The sequence below is a fragment of the Oncorhynchus mykiss genome, chromosome 11, assembly GCF_057628025.1.
Source record: "Oncorhynchus mykiss isolate SJ-2025 chromosome 11, ASM5762802v1, whole genome shotgun sequence".
NCBI classification, from domain to species: Eukaryota; Metazoa; Chordata; class Actinopteri; order Salmoniformes; family Salmonidae; genus Oncorhynchus; species Oncorhynchus mykiss.
The window spans coordinates 75,130,472-75,144,079 of record NC_143032.1 but is presented as its reverse complement, the minus strand read 5'-3'; the positions used below and the strand labels follow the sequence as shown (position 1 = coordinate 75,144,079).

General features: G+C 40.8%; 2 protein-coding genes across 7 annotated transcripts in view; one reads left to right on the top strand and one right to left on the bottom strand.

The window, feature by feature from the left end:
- The first annotated feature begins 5,570 nt into the window (after positions 1–5,570).
- ppil3 (peptidylprolyl isomerase (cyclophilin)-like 3) lies at positions 5,571–9,266 on the top strand. Of its 2 annotated transcripts, none has more exons than XM_036936285.2 (6): positions 5,571–5,621; positions 7,336–7,410; positions 7,982–8,075; positions 8,301–8,368; positions 8,447–8,565; positions 8,850–9,266. In XM_036936285.2, exons 1-6 carry the CDS (start codon positions 5,586–5,588, stop codon positions 8,974–8,976), a joined length of 519 nt encoding a protein of 172 aa, XP_036792180.1. In that variant the 5' UTR covers positions 5,571–5,585; the 3' UTR covers positions 8,977–9,266. The 2 variants fall into 2 exon arrangements, with proteins under 2 accessions (XP_036792180.1, XP_021477793.1); XM_021622118.3 differs by having other exon boundaries at positions 5,602–5,940.
- A 2,250-nt stretch (positions 9,267–11,516) lies between these two features.
- The window catches only part of LOC110535110 (uncharacterized), a 92,908-nt gene continuing 90,816 nt past the window's right edge, over positions 11,517–13,608 (bottom strand). For all 5 annotated transcript variants that reach the window (XM_036936284.2, XM_090191118.1, XM_090191120.1 and 2 more), the window contains one exon: positions 11,517–13,421. In XM_036936284.2, coding sequence (XP_036792179.2) covers positions 13,275–13,421 — 147 coding nt within the window. In that variant the 3' untranslated portion in view covers positions 11,517–13,274. The remainder of the gene's footprint in view (positions 13,422–13,608) is intronic.

The following is a 13,608-nucleotide window of genomic DNA, read 5'->3' as shown; positions in this document are numbered from 1 at the left end:
ACATATGGAAACCACGTGTTTGACTCCATTCCATGAATTCCAGTCCAGCTATTACAATGAGCCCGTCCTTCTATAGCTCCTCCCATCAGCCTCCACTGGTATTTATGTTCTTAAAAGGTTATTATGACATGCACGTTTCCTCAGCAATCCACTGCTGATGACGTCAACAATCAACTCTTATTTCATACTTGTCTCTTCATGGAATTATGCAAATATTCATGCTAGACTAGATAGTGAGACAAGATTAACAGAAGGGATCTGTTTTTTAGACACAGATTAGTCCAGGACTAAAAAGCATTCTCCATCTCAATGCACATTCTCCTTTGAAATAGGTTTTTATTCCAGAACTAAGCTTAATCTGTGTCTGGGAAACAGCCCATCGTCAAGTGTGAGGTGTCTTGGAGAAAGTGTGCACCCTTGTGTCCTGTGCACCGCTTGTGATTGGATAGTCAGTATGGAAACTATGCATTCAGTGCACAGTTTGTGTTGAAGTCTGTTAATCGTTGTGTCATCCCATAGAAATCTATTTAAATAAGGGTTTTTATTTGTTTTAAATCTACTATCACTCACTAAATGAATCCTCTTGAAGCCATTAGTATTTTTGTAGATTTTCAGAGCATGTCTATATTTTTTTTTATTTTTTTTATTTTGTATTTTGTGTTCTGTATATGGTAGCATAATCAAGTGGTGAATGCAATACCAAATTATGATAGTTATTCATTAGAAAAACAGTTGAACGTACACATTTTTCTGACCATTTTTCTTCAGTGTTGACAGTTATTATTAGTTCAGTACACTATAACCTCAGGAAATGTACATTTCAGTTTTATCCGTGCATTTTTTTGGTGTTGCTTTAATAGCAGATTTTTTTTACTCCACTCATTTTTATGTTCATTTAAACAGTTGTTATACCACACATTTTTATAATTATACACATTTTGAAAATGTTCTAGTCAATAGGATTTAATATATTTAATATTAATTGCAGCTTCAAAATTATATTTAAATAAAACATTTTTGTTTCTGAAATCATATCCATATGTCAATAGATATATTTTGTGTGTATTAATTAGTGTTGTTTCCTTTGTTGGTCACTTTAATTAAGAGTATGGAAGAAATTGATGATACAGTATATGTTTTAGAGCCATCATAGATGTACAGTAGACCCTACTCCTACCACAATACCATGTAGTTGGATTTTTAAACTGGAATGTCATCCTCCAACATGTTTTTTTTACACCATATTTTGTTTTTAAATCAAATTCCTCATCTAAGAGACTGACAACCCCCATTTTACTACTAGTAAGTAGTGTATCAGCAGTATTAACTTTGTTGCCAAAAAATCTCCTAGCACTTCAGGAAAATAACATTGCTATTTTGTTTACATGACATGATGTTGTCAACTGTCTATTTGATCCTAATTATGCTCTACAATATTGTCATCATTCCCCTCCGTTAATTCCTCTTATGAAATTACAGTATAATAAACGTAATTACGCACTTATACTTGTCTCATTTTAGCATTTGCTTCCTGGATCAATTTGTGTTGAATTTGATCAATTAAGTGGGCACTTTACACTGCCTAACCACAACAATCAAGAGGCTTGATATGGATATGAAGTACTACTATATTGTAATAATATTGGAATATGAGATATGATCTTGTAATAGACATTTGAGCACAAGTCTGCAAGTAATTATGTTGACCTTCTCTAGATGAGAGAAAAAAGGTTCCATCATAACAGTAGTAAGAAAGGCCATGTGAGGATGTGACAGATCCAGGTGACAATGGTCGTGTTCTTCTGCTCAGTGCTCCTGGTGCTTTCAAAACAACTTGGAACCTCTATGAGTTAACATTTGCATCCGTTTTTTGCATAGAGCTTTCTTTTAGTTGATTGTAACTCTTTCCAAATGGGAAACTCGGAGCTCATCCTTCTACAATGTGATTCCAAGTTGGTAAAACAATAGGAGTTTTACGAGTTCAAAGTTGTCTTGAACTCGGCATCATGCGTTGCATGCATTAACCGTCGGGCACCAGACTGCTACAACATATGATGTTGTAAAATACCTATCCAGGCGTTGTAAGATCTGCCAGGTCAAATCATGATGTCAGTGATTTTCAGGTCGGAAAGTCGGAACTCTAGAAAAATGTGGGTTAACATAGAGATAGATAGAGGACTCATCTTTGTATCTGTGCCATTATAGCATCTGTGAGAGCATGGGCTGCGCCACTGAGGCAATCTCCATTTTGAAGTGGTCAATTTTCTACTTTGCAATTGGCTGATCCCTCCTGATGACACGGTTGGACATGACTCCAAACGGGTGACTAGGATAGTATCATGGCGCTGGAGAAGATGGCTGACGTTTTACTTGCTCCTAACCGAATGTGTTTTTTCCCTTGTTATTTTCTGTTGTTTGTAACTTGTTTTTTTTTACTTATTCTGTACGTAATGTTGCTGCTACCATCTCTTATGACAGAAAATAACTTCTGGACATTGAATACTCACAATGAACTGGCAGAAGCGTTTTTTCTTCTTTAATGAGTCCGACGAGCCCGACGTGAAGGACATACTGCTTTCCCGGGAACAGATGCAAATCCCCATCATTTGCTTAAAGAGAAGATGGAGAAAAAGAGGACGGAAGTTCGTAGGCGATCGAATAAACCCCCACTGCCTTCCGTTCTACTAGCTAGCATGCAATTTTGGGAAATAAAATCGACGACCTACGAGGAAGATTAAACTACCAACAGAACATTAAAAACTGTAATATCTTATGCTTCACGGAGTCGTGGCTGAAGGACGACATTATCAACATACAGCTGGCTGGTTATACACTGTATCAGCAGGATAGAACAGAGGCGTCTGGTAAGACAAGGGGGACGGACAATCTATATTTGTAAACAACAGCTGGTGCACGACATCTAAGGACATCTCAAGGTTTTGCTCGCCTGAGTACCTCATGATAAGCTGTAGACCACACTATCTACCTAGAGAGTTTTCACCTGTTTTTTTTTGTAGCTGTCTACATACCACCACAGACCGATACTGGCACTAAGACCGCACTCAATGAGCTGTATTCCCCCATAAGCAAACAGGAAAACACTCATCCAGAGGCGGCGCTCCTAGTGGCCGGTGACTAATGCAGGGAAACTTAAATCCGTTTTACCAAATTTCTATCAGCATGTTAAATGTGCAACCAGAGGGGAAAAAAAACTCTAGACCACCTTTACTTCACACAGAGAGACACGTACAAAGCTCTCCCTCGCCCTCTATTTGGTAAATCTGACCATAATTCTATCCTCCTGATTCCTGCTTCCAAGCAAAAATGGAAGCAGGAAGCACCAGTGACTTGGTCAATAAAAAAGTGGTCAGTTGAAGCAGATGCTAAGCTTACAGATCTGTTTTGCTATATGTTCCGGGATTCTTTCAATGGCATTGAGGAGAACACCACATCAATCACTGGCGTCATCAGTAAGTGCATTGATGACGTTGGACGCTCGTCCGATGTGGCAGGGCTTGCAAACCATAACAGACTACAAAGGGAAGCACAGCCGAGAGCTGCCCAGTGACACGAGCCTACCAGAGGAGCTAAACTAATTCTATGCTCGCTTCGAGGCAAATAACACTGAAACATGCATGAGAGCAACAGCTTTTCTGGACGACTGTGTGACTACGCTCTCCGCAGCCGATGTGAGGAAGGCCTTTTAACAGGCCAGCATTCACAAGGCCGCACGTCGCAGGACGTGTACTGCGAGCATGCACTGACTAACTGGCAAGTGTCTTCACCGACATTTTCAACCTCTCCATGTCCGAGTCTGTAATACCAACATGTTTTAAGCAGACCACCATAGTCTCTGTGCCCAAGGACACTAAGATAACCTGCCTAAATGACTACCGACCCGTAGCACTCACGTCTGTTCCCATGAAGTGCTTTGAAAGGCTGGTCATGGCTCACATCAACATCGTTATCCCAGAAACCCTAGACCCACTCCAATTTGCATACCACCCTAACAGATCGAAAGATGATGCAATCACTATTGCACTCCACACTGCCCTGTCCCACCTGGACAAAAGGAACACCTATGTGAGAATGTTATGCATTGACTACAGCTCAGCGTTCAACACCATACTGCCCTCAAAGCTCATCAATAAGCTAAGGACCCTGGGACTAAACACTTCCCGCTGCAACTGGATCCTGGACCTTCTGACAGGTCGCCCACAGGTGATAAGAGTAGTTAACAACACATCTGCCATGCTGATCCTCAAGACAGGGGCCCCTCAGGGGTGCTTGCTCAGTCCCCTCCTGTACTACCTGTTTACCCATGACTGCACGGACAGGCATGACTCCAACACCAGCATTAAGTTTGCTGATGACACAACAGTGATCACCGACAATGATGAGACAGTCCTGCCGTACATACACTACCATTCAAAAGTTTGGGGTCAGTTAGAAATGTCCTTGTTTTTGAAACAAACACACATTTTGTCTTAAAAAACATCAAATTGATCTGAAATACAGTGTAGACATTGTTAATGTTGTAAATGACTATTGTAGCTGGAAGCGGCTGATAAAAAAAAAAAAAGAAGATATATCTACATAGGCGTATAGAGGTTAATTATCAACAACCATCACTCCTGTGATCCAATGGCACGTTGTGTTAACTAATCTGAGTTTATCATTCTAAAAGGCTAATTGATCATTAGAAAACCCTTTTGCAATTATGTTAGCACAGCTGAAAACTGTGGTTCTGATTAAAGAAGCAATGAAACTGGCCTTTAGACTAGTTGAGTATCTGGAGCGTCAGCAGTTGTGGGTTCAATTACAGCCTCAAAATGGCCAGAAACAAATAGCTTTCTTCTGAAACCCGGCAGTCTATTCTTGTTCTGACAAATGAAGGCTATTCCATGCGAGAAATTTCCAAGAAACTGAAGAGCTTGTACAACGCTGTGTACTACTCCTTTCACAGAAAAGCGCAAACCGGCTCTAACCAGAATAGAAAGAGGAGTGGGAGGCCCCGGTGCACAACTGAGCAAGAGGACAAGTACATTAGTGTCTAGTTTGAGAAACAGACACCTCACAAGTCCTCAACTGGCAGTTTCATTAAATAGTACGCACAAAACACCAGTCACAACATCAACAGTGAAGAGGCTACGCCGGGATGCTGACCTTGCCCTCAGTCCTTGGGCCCCCGGTTGCACGTTTTGTTTTTTGCCCTTGCACTACACAGCTGATTCCAATAACCAACTCATCATCAAGCTTTGACTCTTTGAATCAGCTGTGTAGTGCTAGGGCAAAAAACTAAACGTGGGCAGGACCAAGTTTGGGAAACACTGGTCCAAAAAAGTCACTGTCCCAGAGCTACTGGTCGTGGTTCTCGTGGTTTCGTCTTCAACCGAAAATGTGTTTCCCAAAAAATGTATTCCCTTTCAATATTCCCGCTGTAATGATGTTTTCCATTTTAACCAAATTAACCAATCCAATCTATCTGTTTCAACGTTGATCTCGTGTACGTAATTGGTATCAGCTGATCGAGGCCGCTGGCAACCATAGAGCTAATTAGAGGACACAACATCGTCTGTCCGATTATGGAATCTATGAGATCATCGGCAGCGCCATTGACAGTAAAATATACTTTGGGGCACTAGAGTCCTTTATCTATTTTTATGGAGGCAACAACAAATATGTGATTTCATTTCTTGCCACTGTGGGTATTACATATATTTTCATGGGTTATTCAGATTCTCCGGTAATCAAGCACGGGCGATTGAAATTCATGGTCTTGTATTTTTCGGCTAATACAAAACACTACGGTAATTTTAACGTCCGATAAGTAGGCTAATCGAACTATAGACGTAGCGGAACCATTGTGCGTTCAGTGTATGACGCTAGTCGAATCTATTTGTTTTATGCACCATCTCATCTTCCGGCGTTAAGAAAATGGTGAGAATATTCAATCTTACTACGCATGTTTCATGTATAATCTTTGACGAAATGCACAGAACATGTAATAAATACAACGCCTGTTATCACTGAACACAGTCATCTTTGTTTGAATTAAATATTTTGCAGCTGTAAACTTCGGGAGCAACACATAAGCTTACGCGTCTGCTTCAATGCCAATTTCCACTCCCTAACAATCCAATCTACCTAGCTATTTAGTCAACTTCGTGTGAACAAATAATTGCAGGCAATTCTTAATACGTAGATTATTAAGGATGAATTAAACATACATTTTTCAATAATGGTAAGTTACAGTTCATATAAGGAAATCAGTCAATTGAAATACATGAATTAGGCCCTGATCTATGGATATCACATGACATCAGAAAACCAGTCAGTATCTGGTGTGACCACCATTTGTTGCATGCAGCGCAACACATCTCCATCACAGAGTGGATCAGGCTGTTGATTATGGAATGTTATCCCACTCCTCTGCAATGGCTGTGTGAAGTTGCTGGATATTGGCGGGAACTGGAAAATGCTGTCGATCCAGAGCATCCCAAACATACTCAATGGTATGCAGGCCATGGAAGAACGGACATTTTCAACTTCCAGGAATTATATACAGATACTTGTGACATGGGGCCGTGCATTATGCTGAAAGATGAGGTAGTGGCGACAGATAAATGGCATGACATTGGGCCTCAGGATCTTGTCACGGTGTCTCTGCATTCAAATTGCCATCGACAAATTGCAATTGTGTTTGTTGCCCGTAGCTTATGCTTTCCCTTACCATAACCCCACCTCCACCATGGGTCACTGTTCACAACGTTGACATCCGCAAACCGCTCGCCCACACAATGCCATACAAGCTAAGCTGTCTGCCATCTGCCCAGTACAGTTGAAACCGGGATTCATCCATGAAGAGTACACTTCTCCAGCGTGCCAGTGGCCATCGACGGTGAGCATTTTCCCACTGAAGTCGTTTCAGACGCCAAACTGCAGTCAGCTCATGACCCTGGTGAGGACGACAAGCGGTTTCATTAGCTGTCTGGGAGGCCGGTCTCATGATCCCACAGGTGAAGAAGCCAGATGTGAAGGTCGTGGGCTGGCGTGGTTACACGTGGTCTGTGGTTGAGGCCGGTTGGATGTACTGCCAAATTCTCTAAAACAACATTGAATTATCTGGCAATGGCTATGGTGGACATTCCTGTAGTCAGCATACCAATTGCACACTCCCTCAACTTCAGACACCTTTGGCATTGTGTTGTGACAACTTCACTTGTTGCATTCTTATTTTGCGTTTATTTTAGTTCAGTATAGATAAAGACGGAAACAATTCACAACTTTGTGCCTTTTGGACAATATTTAATTATTTTCAAATCCCTTTTACAGGCAGTGACACTGCACACAGACCTTGGGGATTTAAAAATTGAGCTGTTCTGTGAACGTGCCCCGAAATCATGTGAGGTGAGTCATACACTGTGTGTGCTTATTTGCTCTGATCATGGTGTCTCACCGGTCTTTGTTCTACCTCAATACTATACTTGGATTTGTCACCTCCATCGATAGAGGACTTAACATTCTACAAACGCATGTCATACAGCAAATGGCGGCTACGCACTAGCTCAGCACCGGGATTAAACACTCTTGTCAAGTCAAACAGTAGTTACCTAGCCATAGCCATCTTCCACCTCTGCACTGTTTTGAGTGGAAATGTCATGCTATTCACTGCAGTTGAGTTGATGTGCTTGTCCTAAAGCCAGCTGGGCAAGTAGCCTTCCCGCCCGCTTTGAGCCACTAGCATGGTCCTTAAGCCAACCCCTTTATACTGCACTTGCCTTTTAATCAGGATTGGAATGATTTTAGGTGCCTATTTTAAATGTGATGTTGCACTAGCATACCCAATCACCATCCCTGCTTTACATCCTTTTGGTCTCTAGAACCAGGATTGAAGAACACTGCTCTACACTAGCAAGTCATTACAGTTGGCTGTAGCCAATAGATTGCTCTAATCAGAACTTTCTGTTTGTGTTGACAGAATTTCTTAGCACTGTGTGCAGGTGGGTTCTACAATGGCTGCATATTCCACAGGAACATCAAAGGGTTCATGGTTCAGACCGGCGACCCCACAGGTAGCTTCATCAGAACTGAATTATTGTGTTGGAAGGCTTATTGTTTTTAATTTGGCAAAAAAAAAAAATTAAAGGACCAATAGCCCAATGTACAAGTCAATTACTTTATCAGATACCAATTGTCAGCATGTCACTCCAAACCCATGGAATAGTTTGTTTTCTGATCATGCAAAGAAAATGATCTGCCTCTCTTGACAACATGCATTACTTTTTTAATCTTGGAAGGCACTGGAAAAGGAGGGACGAGTATTTGGGGACGGAAATTTGAAGATGAGTTGAGCGAACACCTAAAAGTGAGTACCTCAATGGGACAGGTAGCAGCAATTCTCGGTATATGTTAACTGACATTTTTTTCATTTATTTCCGTGCAGCATAATGTGCGTGGCGTGGTTTCTATGGCGAACAACGGCCCCAACACTAATGCCTCCCAGTTCTTCTTCACCTATGCCAAGCAGCCCCATCTGGACATGAAGTACACCGTGTTTGGAAAGTAGGTCTTTGTGGATGTCTGAAGTTAGCTAACTAAGAGGATTATCAAGAATGGTTTCAGCTACAATCTGCCGTTGTATGTCATTGGGGATCCAAATAAACACAGTGTCAGTATTTAATGTGGTTATAAGTGATTGCTAGCAGATCATGACTTCAGTCTGTTATTTTGATCTAAACATTCTCTTGACTGTGCATATTATGTGGTTTCTGTTATCTCCAACATTTTGTGAACTAATGCATTGCTACAATACTTTTTTCCTCTGTTTATTTTCTTTCGATAAACAGAATAATAGATGGCTTGGAAACACTGGATGAACTGGAGAAGCTCCCTGTCAATGAAAAGTCATTTCGGCCGCTGACTGAGACTCGTATAAAGGACGTGACTCTTCATGCCAACCCATTTGCAGGATAGACTGTCTTAAGCACATGAACACACAGCCTTAGACCTGACATCTGCCAATTTAGATGAAATCTTCATTTAAGCCTCTCAATTGTTTAGACCGTTTATAAACCAGAGGCCTTTGAATTCATTAAGGCAACTAAAGATACTGTCACTGGAGTTGAAAACACATTTCCCTTCTCATTGAATTTGGCATGTAGTATGTCCTCAATGCTTGGCCCTTGCAGCTATGTGAGCTCAAAATGTTGGTTTTATAAGTAAATTGTTTAGTATTTTGTACCAAATAAACTTTTTTTGATATACATTGTGCGTTTTCTTTTTTACACCATGATAACTTGACATGCCCTGGGTTTGTGAAATCCTTAAAGAAAACTGCATTCGTGGAGTTGCTGAGCACAGCCAACGATGGTGGCTCAATTAAGATTCGTTCACTCAGGCCGTTTACCATTGGAAACAATAGTTGGTTCCGGTGTAATTAACTTGGTGTCTCCCACACACACCAATCTAATAGCAGCTGGTTCTGGTCTACTTGGTAGTTTGTTGACTTTAATTTAACCGTCTCTGGCACAGCCACAAGTGAACTTGACCGACATAAAATGAAATTGTAATAGACGTTCTAAAAGCAGTTACGGCCTCGGAAGGATTTCGGGTGAGTCGGATTTCAGTGCATGTTACCCCTCAATCACACCGATCGTAAATGCACCAGAAGTACATTAATTTCCAATGGAACGCTGGGTTTGCCACGCAGTTTCAGTGCGTTCTGTGGTACATACGTTGGATTTATCAAACTGACGGTTTGACAATAGCGGTATCTAATTTGTAACTACGAAAATAGTTTTGTCAAACCGATTGTGAACCCAGAAGTTCACGTTTTATTCTAGAGGGGATAATAAACATAATTTGGTTAGGGTGTAGGGGCAGATTTGTTATCTTGTCTTCAGGATATTTTATTTACTTTATCTAGTCTGATCAATGGAATAATTCTTATAACAATGGGATACAATAGAGGGTAATTACTGTGCTTGTCTGCAAGAACTCTACTGTTATTCCCCATTTTATTATTCCACTTCTTCCCAATTTTGCCAGTGTTATCACATATTTGAAATCTGATATGGCTACTGGTGTATTTGAAAATGAATTATGAGGCTGTGTTTTTGCAGCCATTTATCGGCAGTTTTGAGCAAGTCATACAAATAAGCATTGGATATTATCTCCAGGAATCAAATATTATTTTGTACATTTTAGTATTATGCACATTCTAGGCAGAGATGTTAGGGGTACTCACAGCTCATAAACAGATATTCTGTCCAGGTAGAATAAGATAATGGCAAGGATCTTACAAGTACAAAGAACATCTTGACTAACCCTACTTGTAGAGAAACGCCAATGCCATCCTGTCTTTCATGTTGCCTAAATGGTCTATGACTGACCTAGGCTACCTGGCTAAAATGCTTTCAGCTAGTTAACATTCACCTACTATATCTAGCTACATATTGAACTACTCCCTAACCCTGTTTATTATGTAGTTATTACTACAGTGTTGATCTCTCTCTCTCTGTCTTTCCTCCTCCAGTCCTAGTGTGATCATAACGTGTCCATGGGAGAGCTGGGCTGGATGAGGAGCAGCATGCTCAGGTAACTCTTATGTTATACAAACGTCACATCATGGTTTACCAGGTCAGGTCCACTGGCTGGGCTTCCAAAGGTCGTGTAGAGGTCATTTGTTTGGAGAAAACACGGTTCACATCACAGACCCTACTCTACTTAGTCTATCTTGCACAATGTACTTCATCAGTCTTTCCTATTACGCTCACTTATCTCTCGCTCACTATCTCTCTCTCAATAGCTCGCACTCTCACGCACACATTCACTCTCTCTCTCCTCCCAGTTCCCGGAGAAGTGTAAGCAGACCCATGGGTAGAACAGGTGAGGTGGCTCATGCTATAGCCTTCATGGTGTCGGACGCTGTCACATTCATCACAGAGGTCAACCTACCTGTGGACAGGGGGCGCTATGCCATGTGTCCAATAGAATATCCTGTGACTTCGTCATCAGTGGCCTGTCAATACTGAACTATCTGGTTTATGTCATTTTTGTATCTCTGGACCCCAGACAGATAGATTAAGTGTAGAATATGCTCTGTTCTAGTGTAGAGAAGGGAAAAAATAAGGATCATGTGACGAATAAGACCCTGAGTTAAATGTTCAACTAGACTTACATTTTGCTTAAAAATTAGATAAGAGTACCCTCATGTGGCGAAGAGGTGAAGTGTATAGAGTTGTGCCGCTCGCTATTCTTTCAAGATACATTTTTCAAAAGGGATAACTATTCATATTGCAGTATTTAAGTTGCAATAACACATGAGCTGTTTTACAATAAAAGCCTCGTGGTTCATGTACTATGATAACTATTAATACTGCATTAAGTATTTAACTTTAATTGAGAACTAAACTCTGCTCAGTGTCTTTGTAGCTGACAATGAAAGTTGTACTGGATAGATTATCAACTTTTTTTTAATAAGAGAATGAGAACCAATGGAAACACACATCTACTTGGGTTTCAAATATTTATTGAACACCTGAATGTTGAAGAAAATGAAAGTGTTGAAAACTACAAGCTGTATAATTATGATGCTGACAGACAGAGGACCTGCAGAGATGAATGGGTGAAGTACACGATGACCACGAATATCTGTTCCTGGCCCTTAACAAAGACGTCAGATGACTCTTTGGATGTGTTATGGCTATACTAATGTAAGAACATGATGGAGGGCTGTTTAAGATGTGTGATATGAGAGGTATTCTGAGTTTATAGGTTGGTTGGTTGAGCTGACCGCCTGTACAGAGATTTCACAAACATGGTCAACAAAGTAAAACAGTAAGGCATAAAAGCATTGAAAATGGTTCCAGTACAGTTATGATTATTAAAAAAACAAACCTATAAAACAAAATCAATGAAGCCCCAAATTTATAAAAAATAAAAAATGCTCTGCTAATGATGGGTGTCTGGCTTAAAGTTTACAGAAAGTTGCAAAACCCATGGACATTAAATAACATAAATTAGCATGTTGGGATCCACTGTATACAACAAAGCTTTGCATAATTATACACATTTATACATTTCAACAAGTCAAAAATAAGACCTAAATCTTTCAATAATAGGTTCAGACTCATACAAAGGGGAGTACAATAGCGATGCAGAGAAAGAAACGCTGTTTGCTAGCTTGTTTTGCTAGCTTGGAGTGAATTTGAAATTTTTCCTTCTTTGCATTCATACTGTGTAAAAAAATATTCCCTTTGCTGTAGACAAGGTTTATATGTTCTGTCAGGATTAAACAAGACCGCCTCATAATCCACCACAGGAATTATTATAGCACCAGGTACCAGGTGTCATCATCTCTGGTTCAGCTCATTGAGAGATGGGAGGTAGACCGACTCTTCTGACACTCGCTGGATTCACTCTCTAACTGCAAGCTTCAATTCATTTGACTAGGGAAACACACATCAGGAATGCAATAGCGCAATAGTTATTCGTAGACCGGTGGGCTTTTCTTCAGCACCTAATCACTATTACAAGTAGATTCATACGTCATCTGCAGACCAGGCAGGAGAAAATAGCTGGACAGCACACACCTGTGGATGGATGTATGCTGGAAACTAAGCCTAAGCCTGAATGTTATGATAATATTATATCCAATTGTTGGGTCTCACTGTAAACCTTAATTACTTTGAAAAACTGCAGAACGAGATATGTTTATTGCACTTTTATATTAAGATATACATATAACATGTATAAATAATACACGTGTATGTGTGACATTTAGAAGGATAAGTAATGCATTCATGATATGCAAATGCATTTATAATCGTTCCCTATTACTTTACACATTTCATAACATTTTGAGAGTTCATGACCATAGAAAGTAATAAGTTAAAAATGTTGTCCAAGAGTGATGTTAGAGACTCATTATTTTTTATCTCACTCGGGCATCCAGGGCTCGTGCCGTGCGACAGTAAAACAAGTCCCTGAAAAAAGCCAAAGCTTATCTTCTCTTCAGGCAGGCGGTAGGAACTAGTGCGAGACGTCTCAGTATCTCTGTAGTTTCTCCTGGTGCGTCCCTCAATGGTGCCCCCTGTCTGTTTCTGCAGTCCGAGCATATGCTGGAGGGTTAGGGGCCTGGCCTGCCTCTCCTGAAGGGCCCCAGTATATGGGGACAGGAAGACCCCCTAACCTTCCCCATCCCCCCGCAAGTCACTCCTATGAGGAGGCTGTGTATGTACTGTATCCTGGGCCTCTATAAGAACAGGCCTCTATAAGAAGCACACGGGGCCCACCTCTAGGTGGTAGTGCGAGCCAGGCTCTGCGGCCGGTAGGTTATACACGTCCAGGATGGGGAGTAAATTGGGGTCCTGGGTCTGGAAGACGAAATGGGTCTGGTGCCAGCGGCCATCTTTGATCTGAAAGACAAGTGGATTTTACTTTTTAGAACCTACAGAGACTGGTTTGGTCAGACTGTGCAATACATTATATTCAGTTGGTGTACAACTTACTATAATTATAGCTTAAATACATGGTAGCCTTAAATACATGGTAGCCTTAAATACATGGTAGCCTATGTAACAACATGTAAAGTGTCATGCACTA